This window comes from Lagenorhynchus albirostris, chromosome 14, assembly GCF_949774975.1.
Source record: "Lagenorhynchus albirostris chromosome 14, mLagAlb1.1, whole genome shotgun sequence".
NCBI classification, from domain to species: Eukaryota; Metazoa; Chordata; class Mammalia; order Artiodactyla; family Delphinidae; genus Lagenorhynchus; species Lagenorhynchus albirostris.
Window position 1 is genome coordinate 74,364,935 of NC_083108.1, and position 21,663 is coordinate 74,386,597.

Sequence of the window (21,663 nt, forward strand, 5' to 3'; positions counted from 1 at the left end):
AAAGCGACAATTCCCTTGAGCTGCTTCTCCAAGGACTGAGCACAGCAGAGATACTAAGGCAGATGTGTTCCTGGGAGATGTGGGATTCCTCTGATGAATGGCTTTCATTCACAGACTCCCCACTGACTTTGCTGAACCTTTCTTAGAACTTCATTGGAGGCATGGACGAATGTGTGTCTAGTTAGATAGATGATTGACAACACTTCCTTCCTGCCTGCCTGATGCCTTTACACCCAGATCTGATGTTTCTCAAACCCTGGCCCATAGACTTAAGCTAATATACATGGTTGTTTTAAAGACTTTTTATTTCCCCTATGTCAATGACAGCAAGAAACCTGAGACACCTCTGGCTTCTTCCCTAATGTACCTGACGTCTCTGTAAATGGGAAATGGAGTGAGAACGTACATTTCCTGAGTGTTCCTGTCATCCACTGAGACCTTCCCATGGAATCACAAACAAGAGTGCCAGGCTGGGATATCTTAGGTTTCCTTTTGGACCCGTGAGGCAGAAGTTCTGGCCTTCAGCTCTGCCAGTGATTTGCTATGTGACCTATACCAGCCCCTCCCCCTCTCTGAACCTTAGTTTTCTCCTGTGTCCAAGATGAGAATTGAATGAGACGGTCTCTGAGGCTCCTATCCTTCCTATCATGCTCTGTCATTCGGGATATGTTCAGCTGCAAGTAACAGACAAATAAACCATAACGGCATTAAAATATATTGTATATTACAATGTCACTTAACAAGAAATCTGAAGGTAAAAATTTCCAGAGCTGTTGTAGCTGCTCAATAATTTTATCAAAGCTACAGACTTTTTTAATCCTTTCTCTTCACCATATTTAACATGTTGGCTTTCAATCTCATCCTTGTTGTCTCGCAGTCATGTGATAGCTGCCAGAGCACCAAATATCACACTTCACTCCAGTGTCTGACTCAGAGAGGAACGGGCCAACAGCAAAGTGTTTCCTTTTAAAAAGAAGGAAATTTTTCCCTAGCAGCGCCCCCAACAGGATTCCTCCATGATTTTTTGGCCAGGACTGAATCACATGGCCACTTCTTGCTGCAAGGGAAGCTGGGAAAGCTAGTACTTGAGCAAAAAAAGAATGGGATTGCCATGGGCATATTGCTGCCTTGATCAGGGTAAAAACAAAAAAAAAAAAAGGCAAGGAATGACAGTGTTTGCCTGAGAGGCCTCAAAGGTGGGTATCCAGGGCTTCCCTGGTGGCGCAGTGGTTGGGAGTCTGCCTGCCGATGCAGGGGACACGGGTTCGTGCCCCGATCCGGGAAGATCCCACATGCCGCGGAGTGGCTGGGCCCGTGAGCCATGGCCGCTGAGCCTGCGCGTCCGGAGCCTGTGCTCTGCAACGGGAGAGACCACAACAGTGAGAGGCCCGCGCACCGCAAAAAAAAAAAAAAAAAAAAAAAAAAAAAGGTGGGTATCCAGTGAGACAAGGCTGCCATGCATGAAACAATTTGAGGCCACATGTGGGCACATATCAGTAAACAGGGCAAAAACAGAACACCTGAGTGCTGAGTGGGTGTAGATATTCCAGCAGTATTTGGGGAATGGGGTGGGGGGAGTCAGAGGTGGCAGCTGGAAAGGAAGGAGCAGGAGACCCCGATGGGTGAAGGGTCCCCTCCTTCTGTAGCCGCCTTCTCATTTACTGTACTGAAATGCCCCATGCCCTCCTCACTAGACCCAGAGTGAGCTTTTCATAAAGCTCCCCTGCTGGAAATCCTGCCATGTTTCTCCATGTTCTGAAGAGTAAAGACCAAATTCCTTACCCTGCCTCCAGGCCCCCTGTATTCCAGCTGCACTGACTTTTTCTTCCTGTTCCAAGAATTGATTAAGCTCGGTCCCACCTCAGGACCTTTGCACATGCTGTTGTTCCCTCTGCCTAGAGAACAATTGTCCCCCTATTTTGCTAGTTAACTCCTACTTACCTTTCAGATTGCAGCTGAACAAACTTCCTAAGAGCAGCCTTTGCTCCGGTCCCCACACCATGACATAAATTAACCTTTTTTCCAGGTGGTTAATCTGAGTCTAACTTTCCCACTTCCCAGCACACATACACTTGTCTTTTAGCTCCAAGAGGGCCAGGGATGGTGTCCACATTCCTTACCAAAATCATAATGGAGTGAAGAGCCAAGCTACATGGATTTAGATCACAGCTCTTCCACATATCAGCTGTGTGAACTTGAGCAAGTTCCTTAACCTCTCTGTGCCTCCTTTTCTTCACGTATATAAGGATAAGAATAAAATCTGCTTCATAAGGTTGTCTTAAAGATTAAATGATAACATATATTAAAAGCTGAGCCCAGTGCCTGGCATATTGTGTATTAAGTATTGTGTAATGTAAGTATTGCTATTAGAGTAATGGGAATGTGGATCCCCAGTACCTAGCAAAGGCTGGCACATAGTAGGTGCACAGCAAATACTTGTTAAGGAGAGAAATGAATGTTTATTCATCTCCCAAAAGGCAGAGATGATTATATGCCTTTTCATTTTTTTAATCTTCATCACTCTGCACGGGACCTGGCGCTTAGTAGGTGTGCAAGAAATTCCTAGTCATCCCCACTGCCTGCCACTGCCGTTTCAAGCCCTTCCCTTCTTCCTTCTCGAATCCAGGTGGAGCTCTTCCACTCCTTGCGGTAGGGCAGCCTCCCCAGCCGCCTCTGGTCTTTCCCACTTTGCCCAGAGAGGCAGAACAGCTTTGATCGCTGACAGGTGCCTTCTAGGAAGAGAGAGAGAGAGAGAGAGAGAGAGAGAGAGAGAGAGAGAGAGAAATCCAGCAATTTAAGCTCCCTGGACATGACACTTATTAATAAAATGAGCAGCTCTCAGCCTCTGCTCCAATCAGCTGTCCGTTGCTTGGGGCAGATGCGGAGGCTCAGGGCAGCCGCAAAGCTGGGGATAGAGGAAGGGGAGCTGGGGAGAAGCCGCTGCCTCCAGATATCAAATACATAAATAAGCCCAGGCCACAACTGAGAGAGGCCCGATGCCCTTGGCAATATGGGACCTCTCTGGATTTCGATGGTCTTAAGTGACTATAAACCCAATTCTCTCCTCTGATTTCCTATTATTAATGAAGTTTTACTTACACAATCATGAATACGTTCTCCTTGTTGAAAAAAATTCACCTTGCAGATCAGGTCACGTGGACCTCACCCCCATCCTGGTCCATTCAGCATCTCCCAGGAAGTAACCTCGGACTGCATTTCAGGATGTATGTATCTTTCTAAAACTCATTTGATGCTTGTTATACCCTGTACGTCATACAGTAGGTAGCCTTAGTTTGCATGTGTATATATTACTGGTATGTAGACTTTTCCAGTGGGGTGTGTTGATTTGCTGTGTTTTGTTTTTTTCTGAAGGACAGCACGTTGAACCTACGATTCTCTAACTGGTTTTTTTTTTTCATTTAGTGACGTGTCTGGGAATGTTGCCATAGAGCTGCAAACACATCAACCTCACTCTTTTTCACTGCTGCATAGCACTCCTGAAGGTGGAGAGAACCTAGTTTATTCAACACTAGCTGCATGTTAAAATACCAAGGTGTGTGTGTTGGGGGGAGTCTTTTATATTATGAACGCCCGGGCCCCACCCCAGACAAACTGAATGAGATGTAAAGGCAGGAACTAGGTATCAGAATGTTACAATTCCAGCGATTTTAACTTGCAACCAGAGTCAAGATTGATTCATTTAGCTAGTCCCCTATTCATGCATATTTAAGCTATTTCCAAGCCCTTTGCTGATTTAAAAAAAAAAAAAAAGCCTTCTGGGCGCTTCTTTGTACATCCTGTCTTACGCATCTGTGCTGGTATTTTTCCAGGACAGGGTTTCTCAGCCTCTGCACGGTTGACATTTGGGCTGGGTAATTCTTGGTTGGGGTGGGATGCTGTCCTGTGCACTGTAGGATATTGAGTGACATCCCTGGCCCCCACCCCCTAGACACCAGGACATCACGCCAATCAAAAACGTCTCCAGATATTGCTAAATATCCCTCGGGGAGCCAGATCGCCCCTGGCTGAGACCCAGAAGGGAAGGGTTACAGAGGATATATACCTTTTCTTGGAGTCCACATGGCTCTAAATTTCCGGCACTAATTCACAATGTCTAATTTTCCAGGAATATCCTGCCAGCCAACAGCCTGCCCCTTTGTCTCTGTGAGTCTGGACTTAGAATTTGGGCTTGAACCCTGAGCATGTCTCCCTTCAAATACCTCCTGCAGCCCCGAAATCCTATCATGTTTGGAACACAATTCTAGAATCTAGAATATGAGCCTAGAGGTCTGGAGTAGAAGGGACTATCAGATAAGGGTGAGAAGGAACCGATTTCTTTATTTTCTGTGTATCTTTCCTTCCTCCTTCCTTCCCTCCTTCCTTCCCTCCTTCCTTCCTCCCTCCTTCCCTCCTTCCTTCTCCTTTTCTCTTTTATTGTTTTTTGGGTTTTTTTGCGGTACGCGGGCCTCTCAGTGTTGTGGCCTCTCCCGTTGCGGAGCACAGGCTCCGGACGCGCAGGCTCAGCGGCCATGGCTCACGGGCCCAGCCGCTCTGCGGCATGTGGGATCTTCCCAGACCAGGGCACGAACCCGCGTCCCCTGCATCGGCAGGCGGACTCCCAACCACTGCGCCACCAGGGAAGCCCCTCCTTTTCTCTTTTAAGGAAGTTCTGCTGAGGGGAGGGGAGGATACTTCTCTCATCCCTGTGCCCACCTCAAATTTCCAGCCTACACTTTTCAGGCTTTTGAAGAGCACGGTCTGTGTCCGGGTGGCTCTCTGAGTTTTATAGGTCATGAAAAGGATGGACGAGAGGGAGGAAGACAAGGTAAGTGGTCCTAAGAAACAGAAAGAAGATTCCCAGAGGCTGTGTGCATGTGCGCTTGCATGTGCTTGCCTGTGTGTGCATGTGTGTGTGCGTGTGCGTGTAAGAAAATTAAATTCACAGGCTGGGGAGGAAGAGGAAGGGGAGAAGCAACAGACGCAGCCAGCTGTGTCTCTTTAAGCAAGATAAGCGGCAGCCCCATCTATCTCCTGGACACTATCAGCCCGTTGTCTAAAGTACTTACAGCCCCTCCTGGAGAGGAGTGCTAACCAGGCGATGCTGGGGGAGGGGAGGACGTGAGTGAGGCATTTAGGACCGGGCACCCTGGCGGCCAGCTTCCCCGAAGAGCAACACACAGCTTGCAGAGGGGGAAGGTCACCCCACCCCAGGCCAGGCCTGTTTTTAGCTCAGCACTGGCTCCCTACCTGGGCCCCGTTCCCAGGGGAACCACTTGAAACTGAAACTTGTCTTTCTCAAGTGGCTGGGGGAGAGTGTGAAATCCAGGAAAGAGAGAGTGAGCAGAAGAGAAAGGCTTTTTGCTGCTGTTCAAAGGGACCTCAGCCATCCGGCCCCATGATCCTTTAACAACCAGCTGCGGCTCTTACTGCCCTGTGAAATGGGGGCTATGATTCTCCCTGTCTCAGAGATAAGGAAGCCAGGCTCAGAGACATTAAGTAACTCACCGAGGGCCACACCGCTAATCAGAGGTGTCGGGGGAATTTGAATGTGGATTTCTCTCGGCTCCAAAGCTGACGTCTTACCTCTTGAACCAGGGTATTTCCTGCAACGCCTCTGGATGAAGGATTTGTTCTCTATTCATTCAACAAACACTTTTATCGCCTAGGTACCAGATTCTGCTCTGGGTACTGACAATAAAGACTTGACCCCAAGTGCTTACTGATCTCTACAACATATCCCTCTACATTAAGCCAGACCTGCAGAGACCTTAATAACCAGATTTTTGTCATTTTGGCCTCTGTACCACTTGATTTCGTCAAACTGTGATTTAGGGTGGTAGCACATCCGGGGAACCCAAGAGAGACAGTCCTGTAATATCTGCTACTGGGCTTCATTAACACGATGGTACCCTCAAGAAAATCACAAAACTACACAGCGCTACATCATCTTTCTGAGAACCCAAGGAACATCTCCCTCCTTGTGTTTAGCAAACATCTCGATGTATCTGTCTTTTATGAACTCTTAGGGCTCTCGTAACTAACTATAATTCTCTCCTCGTTTTGGCAGCTCGAAAACTCAGTGCCAAATATATTTCTATTAACTACACAGGATGTTCCAGTTCCGAAGGCTGAGAAGCGACATATCCTAAAACGTAGTGATGTAAAACAACCTTTGCTTACATTCCTGGATCCCGTGGGTCAGTGATTCAGACAGGGCATGGCACAGGGCAGTCTCGGTACCGCGATGCTGGGAGCTGAGGGCAGAATGATCTGAAGGCTCTTCGCTCGCACGTCTGGGACTGGGTGCTGGCCGTAGGCTTGGGGCGTCAGCTCTTCTCCACGTGGGCTTCTCCTCGTGGGCTCCTCCTCGTGGGCTCTCCCGATAAGCTCATTTGGGCTTCCTCACAGCATGGCAGCTGGGTTTCAAGAGTGAGTGTCCCAGTGCAGGGGCAAGTTAGGCAGAAATTGTATCACCTTTTATGACCTAGCCTTGGGAGGTCTTCCAACTGAAAGGGTCATCACCTGTCGCCTACCCTGGGCCTGGCCTGTGTTTAGCTCAGTCCTTAGTGCTGGGGAACATTACCCCACCACCATCACATTCTATTGCCAGAAGTAAGTCCAGCCCAAAGTCAAGGGGAGAATCAGACTCCATCTCTTTTTTTTTTAAATTAATTTTTATTGGAGTATGGTTGCCTTACAATGTGTGTTAGCCTCCACTGCACAACAAAATGCATCAGCCCAGACTCCATCTCTTGACGGGAGAAGCATCAAGGCCCTGGAAGACAGCATGGGACAAAACTATTGTGGTGGCCACTTTTGGAAAATACAGTCTATCACACGCGACCAAATGGAATTCACTGACATATACTCATCACTCTTGGCCTTGTTATTTTATTATTTGCCACCTGTGGATCGCACGCATTTTTGCAGTCAAAGATTCTTGATGGAAATAGGCAGGAGATAGACAATGCCTGTCATCAATGCCGTTTTCTGAGTGTTTGTTCTATGCCGAGAGCCGTGTCAATAGATCCTTCCTTATGCCTGCACTGCTTTAATTCACAAACAATCCTCTTATCAATATTTTACAAGTAGAGAAGCCAGAGCGCAGGAAATTAAAGAGGTTTACCAGATCTGGCATGGTGGAGAAGGGGCAGAGGTGGGGCTCCATTCCGGGCAGTCTGACTCAGCTGTCGCAGGTAGAGTCCCCCCACGTGCCTCCATTCTCAGCCTTTTGAACCTCATCGCACACCGAGATCCTGACGTGGTATTGTAGCATGAAGGCTCGACAAGATTCAGCTCTGTCCTCCCTCAAATGTCTCCTCTGACCACCGAGCATTCTCGAGTGCAGCTTTCTCTGAGAAATAAGAGAGTATTCAACGACTTCTGCATATATATCAAGATTAACATTCTCTCCAAGTTAGATCAGCCAGGCTGTCGGGAATTGGGGAATTTGGCAGGAAGTCTAAGCACCCACTTCTTGCCAGGCTCTGAGCTAACTCTCAGGAATCTAGGCACGAGACATTTCATGTCACACTCGACTGAGATCTCTTGAAGGGCAGGGACTGTGCCATTTGGGCTTTGCAGTAGGTACACTGCAAGAGCCTGGCATCGGGGCTGGAGGAAGTAGAAGCGTTTGTCTAGTCCAGCTATGAAAACTTGGGCGAGTGACAGCCCCTCTGAGCCTCTATTTGTTCACCTGTAAAATGGGACTAAGAATGGTCCCTGCACACCTCCCAGGGCTATATCGGGAATCTTGTAACTGAGTAGGTCTCCCTTTTGGCCTTGACTTCTAAAACACTCCATAGCAAGTTTGGACCCTATGCATGATAATCATATAAAATGCTTAGCACATAATGAACCCTCAATAATCGGGACGGTAAAGCACGCTGGGGCTTGAACGCCAAACTCAACTGAAGTTGATAACAAGAGGGAAGAAGAGAATGGACGAAATCAAATGGAAATCTCCTAAAAACCTTTTTATAAACCTTAATCCTCCAAACCAAAGTTTTCGACCAAACGTCTGAGTTAGTATGTGTCGATCTAACGAAATGCTGTCAATGGCTCGGAGCTGGTAACTTCACTGGGGGTGTACCTGGCTGAGAAGCGTCGGGGGAGAGGGTAAGGTGGCAGCCTGTTTGGAGAATACAGGAAATTAGCCCAGCTGACCAGGTGTTGCTTTCTCTCTCTCTGCCCAATTAGCACCGACCTCTCATTTTTATTTTCCATGTAGGATGTGGCTGGTGAGTCAGAAAGAAAGGAGAGCTTCATTATTTGCTCTTTGCTAAGTTCTTGGAAATATCGAGAATACTTGGCCCTCAAGACAAACCCAGCTCTGGGCCTAAAAGCTAAATCCAGATATGTTATATATTTATTCAAGGCAGCAATTGGCCAGGAAACGACTATAAAACACACATTTTGAATAAAAGAGAGAGATTTATGGTGCATTTTCGAATCTGAGTCATATCTCTCTGCCTCCCCCTAGGCCAGGAGTCCTTAATCACTAACATACCCCCAGCTTGTTCATTCGGTGGGCACAGAATTGCTTCCTTCTGGTCCTGTCCCAGTTAAAGATGTGATGGAGATTGTGCTACTTATCTGACAGTCAGTAAATGAATTGCCAATTCATTCTGAGCTTAGATGGGGCTGGTTTTTTCCTTGGGAAGGAAAGAAGGTGAGCTCCTTTCATATGTATCTTTGATCAGTCGCGACTTGACAAATTATTTTCCCAGGAATTTCTCTATCCTCAATGCCACAGGGAAAAAAAAGGATTTACTCTAAAAGAATAGTTTTTATGTTTCAGAAATTAGAGTAATGTAAAAACTTTTCTCAGGTTCCTTTATCTCTCTCTGTCTCTGTCTGTCTCTCTGTCTCTCTGTCATTCTCTCTGTCTCCCCTTCTTTTCCTACAAATGTTTTTTCCAGAGAAAGGAAGTAGATACCAGGCAGAGCTGGGAAAGGCTGCTGGCAACAGCTGGGCTTCGGGCTGGTTATTTCAACTTCACGAAAGTAACAGAAATAAGGCTCACTCCCTGAATACAGTTGGTATTGGGAAAGCAAAGTCAAATCTTCTATCCCCAGTTTCCCTTGTGATACCTGGTTCTTTCTCCTCTGGACTCTTGTTTTAGAGACAAACTTTAGCCTGAAGAATACCTGAATGCTGTTTCAACTATCTCATGCCCATAGTTTAGACATTCATTTACCTGAAGACAGGAGGCTACTTCCATATCAAGGTTTTATCCGCTATGGTACAATATTAAAGAAAAGCATGTATTGAAAGTATCAGTGGTACAGGGCCGCCATGAACAGTTGGGCAGGTGTGCACTGCACAACTTCAGGTGGCCCCATTTGGCTAGACTATCAACGTGAATGACGTGCTCTGAGGGGTGTTCCCTGATCAATCTTTACAAGAGTGGGTGGCAGCTTTGAAAGGGAACTAACAGAGGTGAAGGGAATATTGGAAAATCATAATTGTAATAAAGGGACAATCTGGGGGATCAAGGTGGAAAGAACTAAAAAAGAGTTTTGTTAGGGACTAAACTGAGTGTACGCTAGTAGTTTCAGTCTGTTTATTTCTCCACTCGAGATTCTCTTTCTGGGAGAAGGAGAGAGAGAGAGAGGCAATAAGCCTTGCTTGGGTCAAGGGCTCCCACCCTCTTGTCTAAGGCCAGGGAGAGCTCTGGATTAAAGTGTTCCTCTCCTAGGGTAAGTTTTCTCCAAGCAGACCCTAAAAACAGGATTTGAGTGCAGTGGTCTATTTGAGTGAGGGAGTGAGAAGCGAGATAAGGCAGGAAAGGAAACCAATGAAGGGCGTGGTAACGAGCAGGTCACCTCTGTGAGCCACTGGGACTCAGTCCTGCTAGGGACCCCGTAAGAGACTGCAGAACATACTCAAAAGAGTCCCGCCAAGGGGACAGAAAACTGGGATATTTACAAGTTGGTACTCCAGTCCCTCATTACTCAATTCCCTGGCCAAGCACATACCTAAAGTCAGAGAAAGATATCAAGCAAAGAGACCCCGAGGCAGGAAGCAGACAGTCACTGGTGTCTGAGAACCATTCACCCAAGCTGCAGGTGACCCGGAGGATGGGCCCAGGAGACAGGGCTGGGCCCTGACAGCATCTGCTGGGCCCACACACAACGAGAATGATGTAAACCATCCCAAAGAACCAGGGTGCTATCTCCCAAAGAAGGAAGACCGATGCAGGAAGGTCACAGAACACCAAATACTCATCACACAAGGAATCCAGGACACATGCGGCTTCGTCCGGCTGCTGCCCCGTCTTCGCCATTAAGGAGCCTCCCGGCCTCCAGCAAGTCACCGCCTCCACTTTGGAGTTACCAACGCCTCACTTTCCTCTTCTCTAAAGGTCTGTAGAGTATTAATATCTCACATTTCCAGGACCCTAAAACTCAGGGTAAAAATGGGGCTCCTCGGTGCTTTGTGACCACCTAGAGGGGGTGGGATGGGGGGTGTGGGAGGGAGACACAAGAGGGAGGAGATATGGGGATATATGTATATGTATAGCTGATTCACTTTGTCATACAGCAGAAACTAACACACCATTGTAAAGCAATTATACACCAATAAAGATGTTTTAAAAAAAATGGTTCTGAAGAACCCAGGGGCAGGACAGGAGTAAAGACACAGACATAGAGAATGGACTTGAGGACACAGGGAGGGGGAAGGGTAAGCTGGGACGAAGTGAAAGAGTGGCATGGACATATATACACTACCAAACGTAAAATAGATAGCTAATAGGAAGCAGCCGCATAGCACAGGGAGATCAGCTCAGTGCTTTGTGACCACCTAGAGGGGTGGGATAGGGAGGGTGGGAGGGAGGGAGGGAGATGTAAGAGGGAAGAGATATGGGAACATATGTATACGTATAACTGATTCACTTTGTTATAAAGCAGAAACTAACACACCATTGTAAAGCAATTATACTCCAGAAAAGATGTTAAAAAAAATGGGGTTCCTCTGGAAAAGAATATGAAAAAAATATACATATATATATATGATTATATAGAGAGAATATATAGTCTATATATATGGAATCACTTTGCTGTACACCTGAAACTAACACAACATTGTAAACCAACTCTACTTCAATTAAAAATAAATAAATAAGATTTTTTAAATGGGGTTCTCTGGGTAGTGAGCTGGGGTTATAATACAAAGCACACCATGTTCTTGGTCTTCCCAGCCACCAGAAGCACGAGAAAATAAATTTCTGTCATTTAAGCCACTCAGTTACAGCAGCCTGAGCAGACTAATACACTGCCCTTCCTAATGGCCTGCCCTATGGATTTCAGACTTACCTACCAGCTTCCACAAACGCGAGCCAATTCCTTTCAATAAGGTTCTTAATACATATCTGTACATCTCTTACTGGTTCTGCCTCTCTGGTTGAAGCCCGGCTATAGAACTATTAAGGGGAGACCCGTAACTGACTTATAGGCACAGCATACACACTCCTGGCTTTGGAGCAGAACCGAGTCACCCATCCAAGGACACCCTAGACCAACCTGCCCTCCGCCGGACCATCGGCTGATCACGGCACACAAGCCCAGGCAAGACTAACGGAACTTGGCCACGATCCACAGAACCGCTCAGCTGATTCAACAGAACAGCTCAGTTGCTCACTTAGTTCATGAGCGAAAATAAATGTTTTCCACACATGCCTCTGAGGCTTTGTGGCCGATTGTCCTGCTTCCTTGATTGCGGCTATAGATCTCAGGGGATGTCTGAGGTGGCACACTGTCAGCGTGTACTCAGCTGTCCCCCTTCACTGCATCGGCAACTTGAGGTGGGCAGGGAGGATGCAAAAGCAGGCACGAGAATCACCACCACGAAGTCCTTGACGTGCTGTCCTCCGAGATGCGCATCTGTTGAGTCATTCATTAATTCACTCAGGACATAGACGACGAACCCCTTCTCAACGAAAATACAGTCAGACGAGACTGGAATATTCCTGCCCTCACAAAGCTCTCCTGATCCCAGGAGAGAAAGCCTGCAGTGAACGAAGGAAGAAGGGTAAACTGTGATGAAAGTTAAAGAAAGAAGTCTCTCCTAGTGTGTCTCTCCTACAAACACATTAAACTCTCTCATTTAACCCCTACCCCAAGCCTGGAGGCAGATCTGATTGCCCCCATTTTACAGAGCTGTAGACTGAGGCTTGGGGAAGTGAGTACAACTTGCTCACAAACCAGAGGGTTAGCTGGGCATCCGAGACCAGGAAGCCACAAAGTCACAAAACCTCCTTTACTTTCCCTGAGGTTGAAGCCTCCAAGGACGCGCCATCTGAAGGCACACACGCCCTGGTACGCTCCAGCTGCCCATCTTCTCCTGTTCCTGCAGGTCCTGCAGAGGTGGCTTGGATCCAACCATCACATAAGGGAGTCTGGCAGCACGCAACGGTCACTCATAAGCGGAGTGACCTTGGACGTGTCACCTGAAGTCTCTGCTAAGGTGCTTTCTCATCTGTAAAACAGGAATCAGATTGGCCCCTACAATCCCAGTTATGGGACCATATAGGTATGCTGCTTGGTACAGGGACTGACACATACTATATGGTCAATAAATGAAAGCCACTCTTCCTATCGCTGGTACTAGTATCAACAGTAGCAGGGGTGTCAGTCTGATATTAAAATTCTGTCAGGAATAACCCTCAATCTACTCTCCAGGCTCTCTCTCACCCTCAGCCCTTACAGTTCCAGGAACAGGGACCAAGCATTCTTAAATTCGGACCTTCGGTAGGATTACCGTGCCTGACTGCTTTTTGAAGAGGTGTAAGAATGCATTCTGAGGTCAGAAAAGGTGCTGGCTTGTCAGCCTTCTAAGATGTAGAAACTTCTGTTCCTTCTTTGTTGCCATAGAAGATTCAGGGTTGATAACCACTTACAAAGCCAGCTATTTAGATAGTCTTCAATGTGGAGCCTGCGCGGGAAAGCTGTTTTAATTATTGTTGAAGGCGATGATGGTGATGATGGTGATGGTGGTGGTGATGCCTTCCTGACCCCTAGTGAGCTTAAGTCTACTATAAAAATAGAAGAACATAGGGGTAGATTTCCCAGCAAGAGGAGGAAGAAGGGGCGGAGGAGAAGGACTCCTAACAATGATGATAATAATAATTAATACTCTTATTAGCTAAAAGTTATTGAGTATTTCCTCTACCCCAGGTACTGTGCTCAGCACTTTACACTCATGTCTCATTGAATCCTTACAAGAACAACTCTTTTGGGTAAGTACTCTTATCGTCGTTGATTCATAGATGATTAAATGGAGGGTCTAAGAGGTTAAGTGACTTGCCCAAGGTCACAGAAGCACTAAGTGATACGGTGAATTTTATAAGCCGGGTCAGGTAGAGAACAAAGGTGAGATTCTTACAACTGCCTGATTCAACATACATGTGTGTGTGTGTGTGTGTATGTATGTGTGTGTATGCTTGTGTGTTTGTGTGGGTGGGTGTATGTGTGGGTGTGTATTTGTTAACAAGAGAAGGACAGTTTTCCCAGGACAATAGTTTAACCCAATAAGAGGACCAAGCCTGCAAAAATCAATCCCAGAAAACAGAGCCAGAGATACATCCAGATGCCTCCTTGTTTCTGAAGGAGAACATACCACGCTGAGCAGGCGGCCGACTGGTACCCAGCTCTGTCACTGCCAAGGCCAATATCACCCCCGATGGAGTCTCCAAACTTTCATCCTCAAAGCAGACACCGGTGCCTCACCTTCCTCACAAACTCGATTTGGTCAACAAACAAAAAATAAACTAGATTTTATTTTACTAATTCTATTCCTAATTATAAAGAGAATTCATCTTCATCACAGAAAGATGGAAAATATTCAAACACACAAAGAAATTTTAAACGCTCACAATTCCCACCATTGTTGTTATTGTGTTACACATCCTGGGTTTTTTTTTCCTCTGAGCATGAATGAATGCTGTTGTATTTAATAAAACTGAGATGCTGGTGGGCATGCTTCTTGTAACCTGTTCTTTCACTCGCAATGGATCTTGACATTTTCAAATCGTCTTCACAAATGTGGTTTTTTGTTTTGTTTTGTTTTTTTTGCGGTACGCGGGCCTCTCACTGTTGTGGCCTCTCCCATTGCAGAGCACAGGCTCCGGACGCGCAGGCTCAGCAGCCATGGCTCACGGGCCCAGCCGGTCCACGGCATGTGGGATCTTTCCGGACCGGGGCACGAACCCGTGTCCCCTGCATCGGCAGGCGGACTCTCAACCACTGCGCCACCAGGGAAGCCCACAAATGTGGTTTTTAATGGCAAAGTGATATTACACTGTCTGGGCAGACATTAAATTATTTACCCCAACTCCATATTGTATAATAAGGCTGTCTCCAGTTTTGTATGATTAAAAAAGCATGATAAAAAAATCATGATGAACATCCCAGAAAATAAATATTTATGCACACCTCAGATTATGACCTTAGGACCAATTCCTTAAAGCAGAATAAAGCCAATTAAATGACTGGCACCTTTTTAAGGCTTTCCATCTGTTTTGCTAAAGTCTCCTCCCAAAGAGTTTATCTATCTTCATTCCAGCCAGGAGTTTATGAAATTTCCTATTTCCGCATTAGCAACATGTATTATTCTTTTTTTTTGGCCATGGCAGGCAGCTTGTGGGATACTAGTTCCCCGACCAGGGATTGAACCTGGGCCCTCGGCAGGGAACGCTCCATGTCCTAACCACTGGACCGCCAGGGAATTCCCTGTATTATTATTTTTTAAATACGGATTTGCTAAATCAATGAATAAAAAGTTTTATGTAACTTGCATTTCATGGATCAAAGTCTTTCTTTTTAAGTGTTTATTGAGCACGTACTGTGTTAGGTACTTAACTGGACATTTCCAGAGATATTCTCTCATTTAAACCTCATGACAGCCCTTTGAAGCAGGTAAAATAGCTCCTTTCAGTAACCAAGGAAGCTAAGGCTTGGACAAACTTAGGTTCCATGCTGAGCTTTGCCACACACCAGCTGTGTGATGTTATGGGTGTTCCCAACCTCTCTGAGCTCAAGAATACTAATGATCAGAGTCTCTGATGGCTCTGGTGATCCTCTGCCCCATAATTTTGAGTCCCGCACTTGAGTACTCAGTGTTGGGCAAGGCAGCCAGAAGAATGCTGTAACACTCCTCTCCCAGGTATTATACAAAGAAGCCTACTGGCTCACAAATGCAGTCCGCCATATGCAGCAGTGGGAACAAACTGGGAAAGACCTCAACACCATTAGTAGGTCCTCAGCAAGTAAGGGTGTCTATCTGTCACACAGGCTGGGACTCCAACACATGCTTGTTGAACAATTGAATGAATGCAGACTCAGTGATTACTACCCATTCATGAATCTGTTTTCTCATTTCTCCATCACCATTTCTGCCTCAGCCCCTTTGCACAAACTGTTCCCTCTGCCTGAGATGTTTCCCTCCCAACTTTTCACCTGGCTAATTCCTATTCATCACTCAGGACTCAGCTCCCCTAACCCAGGTTAGGACTCCATGTCTTATCTCTTTCTGACATCATGAACGCTGCTTTCATAGTTCTCCCCGCCTCTGCAATCCTTTACTTACGCAGATGATTACCTAAGGGCTGTTTTTCTCAGTAAACCATAAGGTCCAGGAGGACACAACCTCTATCCCTGTGTCCTCAGTAATTATCACATGTCCAGTCCAGAGCAAACATCCACTAAACATATTATAGAAATACAGTAATTTGTGTTGTGTCTTTTGACATCTAAACGACGAAAAAACCACATGAATCTTTGGATATGACATCCTTAAACCTACCAGTTCCCTGAAAATCTCCTTTATTACCACTGTGTGGAGCACAAAGAGGTCAACCTGCATCTGTCATGGGAGGACAGTGTCCCTTTTTTGATTTATGAAACTTGCTGTGGACATGCTTTGTTTTTTTTTTTGCGGTACGCGGGCCTCTCACTGTTGTGGCCTCTCCCGTTGCAGAGCACAGGCTCCGGATGTGCAGACTCAGCGGCCATGGCTCACGGGCCCAGCTGCTCCATGGCATGTGGGATCTTCCCGGACCGGGGCACGAACCCGCATCCCCTGCATCGGCAGGCGGACTCTCAACCACTGCGCCACCAGGGAAGCCCTGGACTTGCTTTTAATGATTTTTCCTATGGGGCAATTGTTTGAGTGCTGGGGATGGGGACATGAATTCCTTATTCTTACGACAGAAAGAGAAAAAGTAAGACTGCCTATCTTGTATAGTTGGTAAATTAGTTTAGAAGGTAATTTTTTCAAAGATTTTTTTTAACCCATCAAAGTATGTATCTGTTTAGACAGTCAGAACTTATCCAGTGAAACTTTCCTCATTCATTCTCTGTGGGGACAGGAAGGCCATTGACCTAGTTTCTCCATTGTACTTGAAAGAAGCTGAATTGTCATTTCTGTATAATTAATTCACACTTCCTGGGAGTTCTTTGCCTAGGAAAAGTCCAGAGGGACCTGATGAAGTGAACAATTTGGAATTCACAAGCCAGTTGTTCCTGTTTTAAGGGGATGTGACATATTCAATGGTTCTAGATCATTTGAAAGGTGCGGGAGCTGAAATTATAAAAATAGGAAAGAAACTGCAGCACCGATTTACTTATCAATTTGCTGCTCTGTTCTGCCCTCCACGTGTTAGATAGGACAAACTCACACAGCCTAAATTCGTGGGTTTTAAGTAAATATCCACTGAAGGTCTGTAAAGTTGCCTATATCGGGACCTCCGAAACCCTTGCTCGCAGTAAATTAACTCAAAGAAGGCGATCCTTCAGAACACCAAGGATTAGGTGTCATGTCTAGCATGGCCGATATCATTTTTTGATCAGCTGGGATTCCCGATGATTTTTCCTTTCCGATGCCAACCCCAACTCAGTTAAAACAAATATCTCCATTCCAGAGACCTAAACCTGTGGTGAACACACTCAGCTCCATTACACTCAAGTACAGGATTCCAAATACCCCCGAGAACAACCGGAGAGCGCAGTTTCCTCCACCACATTTCCTCTCAAATCAGTCCATCGAAAGAACAGGGGAGAAAAAATGGGTGTTCAAGTCCCTGTACTTTTTAAGCACATGGTGTTTATTAGGTGTTAACTGGTACAGAAATATACGAAACGAGTACTTAATTCTCACCCGCCCCCCGCCTTAGCAACGTAAAAAGACATCATCGCATAAAGACACTCACGCGACAAACAGACACACACTCTCACGTACTTGAACATACGCAGTCTCACGTATTACCCTGTTCTCTTTATTAGGGTCAGTTAAAAAAAAACACAAAACAACACTTTTTTAATCAAGAAAGCAAAGCACATTTGAAAGGAAAAAAAAAAAAACAAAAACAACGCAAACTTGGTTTTGAGTATCCATAAAATTAAAAGCTTTGGGCCAGATCCCATGCTGGATTTCATTTCAGGTTATTACTTAATTAGAACTCCCATTTATAAATAAATAGTACCAGTAAACTATTACATCTGAAGAACCCTGCAATAACATTTTACTTACACACTTTTTTTCATTCTGTTTTCTGCCTTCAGTAACCACAGTTCGGGCCTGCATTTGGTGCTGGTGTGATGTCTTTGGAGAACGTTCCTCAGTGAGCACGTCTGGCTGCTTCTTTAGGAGGGTGGCTTTTGCCTTTGTATCCAGATTGGGTCGTCAGTGATGGAGGTTTGGAAGCTGGGGGCTGGCTTTGTTTTTTTTATCAGGACGAATATTTATTTTGGCTTTTTCACAACTCTTGTCAGCACAGAGCTTGCGCCTTGCTTATCACAGTTCTGCCCGCATGTAAACCGGGGCTTTTTAAGTTTTTCAAAGCAAGCTTTCCAGTCGGGAAGCTATAGGCCACGTTTTAGCGGGCAGGAAAAACACGGAGCCGGGAACACAGGGAGGGTCGAGTAAGATAGGATGCCAGATGGAGTCTGGTGTTACCCTGACTCCACTGGTTGGTAGCAGGCGAAACTGGACTTCGTGAGGATGGGGAAGGGAGGACAAAACCGGAGACACCACATGGCAGAGGTAGGTAATTTCTTAGTCAAGGCGGAGGGTTGCGGATTTAGGTTTGGGGGTGGAGGAGTATTTGAGGGCAACTGCACAAATACATATTTTGAAACATACTTGCCTCAGACCTCCCCCAAAATAAGGGACTGGGTCCCGTTAAGAAAATGGAAAGAAAAAAAATATATTATTATTTATTATATAACAACGTCAACATTAACACCAAGACAGGGAAGGACTCTAACTACGCATGAGGATCAAACACTCCAGGAGGCAGGACTTTCTGGAGACCGAAAGAAAAGAAATCAAGGAGGGCATCTGGAGGTGGTGTGAATGTGGCCGGTTGATGAGTGCGGTGGGGGGGAGGGGCGGGGGGAGGCAAAGACTCATCTCCTCTTGGCGGTTTTTTAAGTCTTGAGACAAAACAAAGTCACATTTTTTGAATTGTGGTTTCAAGCGACTGATTACATCAGTGTTGGGGCAGGGTGGGGGGTTCTCAAGTGCAGACGTGAACATGGGGTGAAATGAGACATCTCGTCCTTGGGGTTCTCCCTGCGACTGTCCCTCTCCCTCTCTCCCCTCCCTCTGGAAATGGCAGTGAAGGAGTAGGCCTCGCCTTAGCTGCTGTCATTCCACTCTGGGACCATGCCGACTCCGTGCACGGCCGAGTGGTACTGATGCGGGGACAGGGTCCTTGGCACGCCGTGAGGGTACAGGAATTCTGACGCTTGAAGGCTGCCGGGGGACTGGAGGCCAGTCTGAGGCCCACACTGCCTGACCACAGGTTGGTGGGCCATGGAGGTCTGGTGCTGGAACATTCCCTCTCCGAGCTGCGGGGAGCCGTGGTTCGCCATGCCAGCCAGCCGGGGAACCAGGGGCCCCGAGGTGAAGTGAGCAGAGAAGTGCTGATAGGGTAGCCTGTCCATGGGCTGCACGGTGGTGACCGTGCAGCTGCTGTACGAGGACATGCTGGGCCAGGCGTTGCAGCTAATGTCCTCCAGGCTGGGCACGGGCTCGCTGGGCGGCACGGAGCTGGCATACATGCAGGCCTGCCGCTGGGCTGACTCTGTCCTATAGGAGGCACCCAGGCCCTGCTGCTGGGGGTAGCCGGAGCGGTAGAAAGGGTCCTCTTCACTGGGCGACGTCTCCATGTAAGGCTTCTTATAGGGATGGTCTGTGGTGGAACATTCTTCATCTGCTGAGACAGGAGGACAGACACCTGTGAGGCCAGATCAGCTACCCCATAGCTCAAGGCAGAGACAGCCATTTGGCCCAAGGACAGAAGAATTAAGTCCGGAAGATGGTTGGCTCCAACCTCCATTCTGATAAAAAGAGGATGGACTGTCACGGCTAAGACTTTGGGCTACGGAGTTCTAAGCAAACAGTTTGACCTTTCCAAGCTCAGTTTCCTTTTTTTTTTTTTAATAATTTTCAGTATATTCCCTCAATAGAACATTAATGCAATCATTAGAAAAGATGCTTTGTATAGTTTCTAGTAAACTGGGGAAATTGAGCTCAGTTTCTTCATCTGTAAAATGGAAAGGGTCATGACAGCACCTTCTAGAAAGGGAAGTGTTGACAATGAAATGGGAACATATAGATTAAGTACTTAGTCCAGAGCTTGGTACAAGGGAACACTCAATAAATAACAATTATTATTATTATCTTCCATCCTCCCCAGCATGTGAACTTCATGAAGGCAAGACATGGTCTGGATTACCCATCACTGTATTCCCAGAACCTGGGACGTACCTAGTGACAAAAATAATAACAACAGCATCAACAGTAACAACACATACAGCATTTACTCTGCCTGGCACTGTTCTGAGTACTCTCCACGAGGTCACCCGTTTAATCTTCTCAACAACCCCATGAGGTGGGTTCTCTCAGTCTCCTCATTTTACAGATGAAAGGAGACACACAGAGGTCAGGAAACGTGCCCAAGGTCTTATATGGCTGATAAACAGTGGAGCTAAGATTAGAATCCTAGGAATCTCGTGACAAAATTCCTGTTCTTCCATGCCATGCTAGACAGAAAGACACGCAGCAAATACTTGTGCAATGGATGGAACAGTGGATGGAAAAGTGGATAAATGGACGGGAGCCCGAATGAATCCCCAAATCCTTTCCTGATGCCTTATGTGAACAAGGACCCAGTCATGATCTGTTGAGTTGGTACCAATTCATGTGTCACTGTTTCATCGCTGAACAAGTCACTTCCCTTCTGTAAGCACTAATTAATCCCTAGTGGAGAGCAGTAGAGAGAGTTCTGTCTCTGAAAGAGGGTCTTCCTTAACCACTTTGGGGTCACTGACCCCTCTGGGGACTAACAAAAGAGCTGGGCTCTTTTCTGTCCCAGAAAAATAAACTGAAACACGAAGTTTTGAGAACTGTATGTATAGACCAAAGTGACACACACAACTTCAGGGCGCTCAAGGACTCCTTAAAATGCAGACCTCAGGTTAAGAAACTTAGACATGCGTGAGTCTGAATCCGGCTCTTGTACTTAATGTCGGTGTGACACTAGCAAGGCATCTGCCATCTCTGGGACTCATTTTTATCACCTTTGAATCAGAGTTAGCAATACTTACCTCACTGGGCAGCTAAGGAATAAAATCGAGCATGTAAATCTCCTGATACCCATCACCAAGGACAGCTCTTGTTACCAGGGTAACACCACCTGTGTCATGGCAGACCTCGTCTGTAATAACACACCTCCAGGTGTTTCCTTCAAGGGAAGCAATACTTGGGAGTTTCTACCAAGATGTAAACCTCATATGGATTCATTCCCTGGCTGGAATTTTACTCCCCAAACTGGAGATTTTTCTTTCCTCACTTCCAATCTCTTTCTAATGAATAACGTTAAGAAATATGCCTGGTTGGGCTTCCCTGGTGGTGCAGTGGTTAAGAATCCACCTGCCAATGCAGGGGACACGGGTTCGAGCCCTGGTCCGGGAAGATCCCACATGCCGCAGAGCAACTAAGCCTGTGCGCCACAACTACTGAGCCTGCGCTCTAGAGCCCATGAGCCACAACTACTGAGCCCACATGCTGCAGCTACTGAAGCCCGTGTGCCTAGAGCCCGTGCTCTGCAACAAGAGAAGCCACCGCAACGAGAAGCCCACGCACTGCAACGAAGAGTAGCCCCCGCTCGCCACAACCAGAGAAAGCCTGCGCGCAGCAATAGAGACCCAATGCAGCCAAAAATAAATAAATAAATAAATTTTTTAAAAAAAAGAAAGAAAGAAACATGCCTGGTCTTCCCTGGTGGCGCAGTGGTTAAGAATCCACCTGCCAATGCACAGGACACGGGTTCGAGCCCTAGTCCGGGAAAATCCCACATGCCACAGAGCAACTCAGCCCGTGCGCCACAACTACTGAGCCTGCGCTCTAGAGCCCGCGAGCCACAACTACTGAAGCCCACGTGCCTAGAGCCCGTGCTCCACACAAGAGAAGCCACCGCAATGAGCAGCCCGCACACCGCAACGAAGAGTAGCCCCCGCTCGCCGCAACTAGAGAAAGCTCGTGTGCAGCAACGAAGACCCAACGCAGCCTAAAATAAATAAATTTATTTTAAAAAAAAAAAGAAAAGAAAAGAAATATGCCTGAGTTTGGCAAGTATAAAGAAAAATGAAACACTGG

General features: G+C 46.6%; 1 protein-coding gene across 1 annotated transcript in view; it reads right to left on the bottom strand.

Annotated features, from left to right (window-relative positions):
* Nucleotides 1-18,591: 18,591 nt before the first annotated feature.
* TBX5 (T-box transcription factor 5) overlaps nucleotides 18,592-21,663 on the bottom strand; it is a 45,448-nt gene continuing 42,376 nt past the window's right edge. Inside the window, exon 9 of the mRNA XM_060120951.1 lies at nucleotides 18,592-19,216. Coding sequence (XP_059976934.1) covers nucleotides 18,639-19,216 — 578 coding nt within the window. The 3' untranslated portion in view covers nucleotides 18,592-18,638. The remainder of the gene's footprint in view (nucleotides 19,217-21,663) is intronic.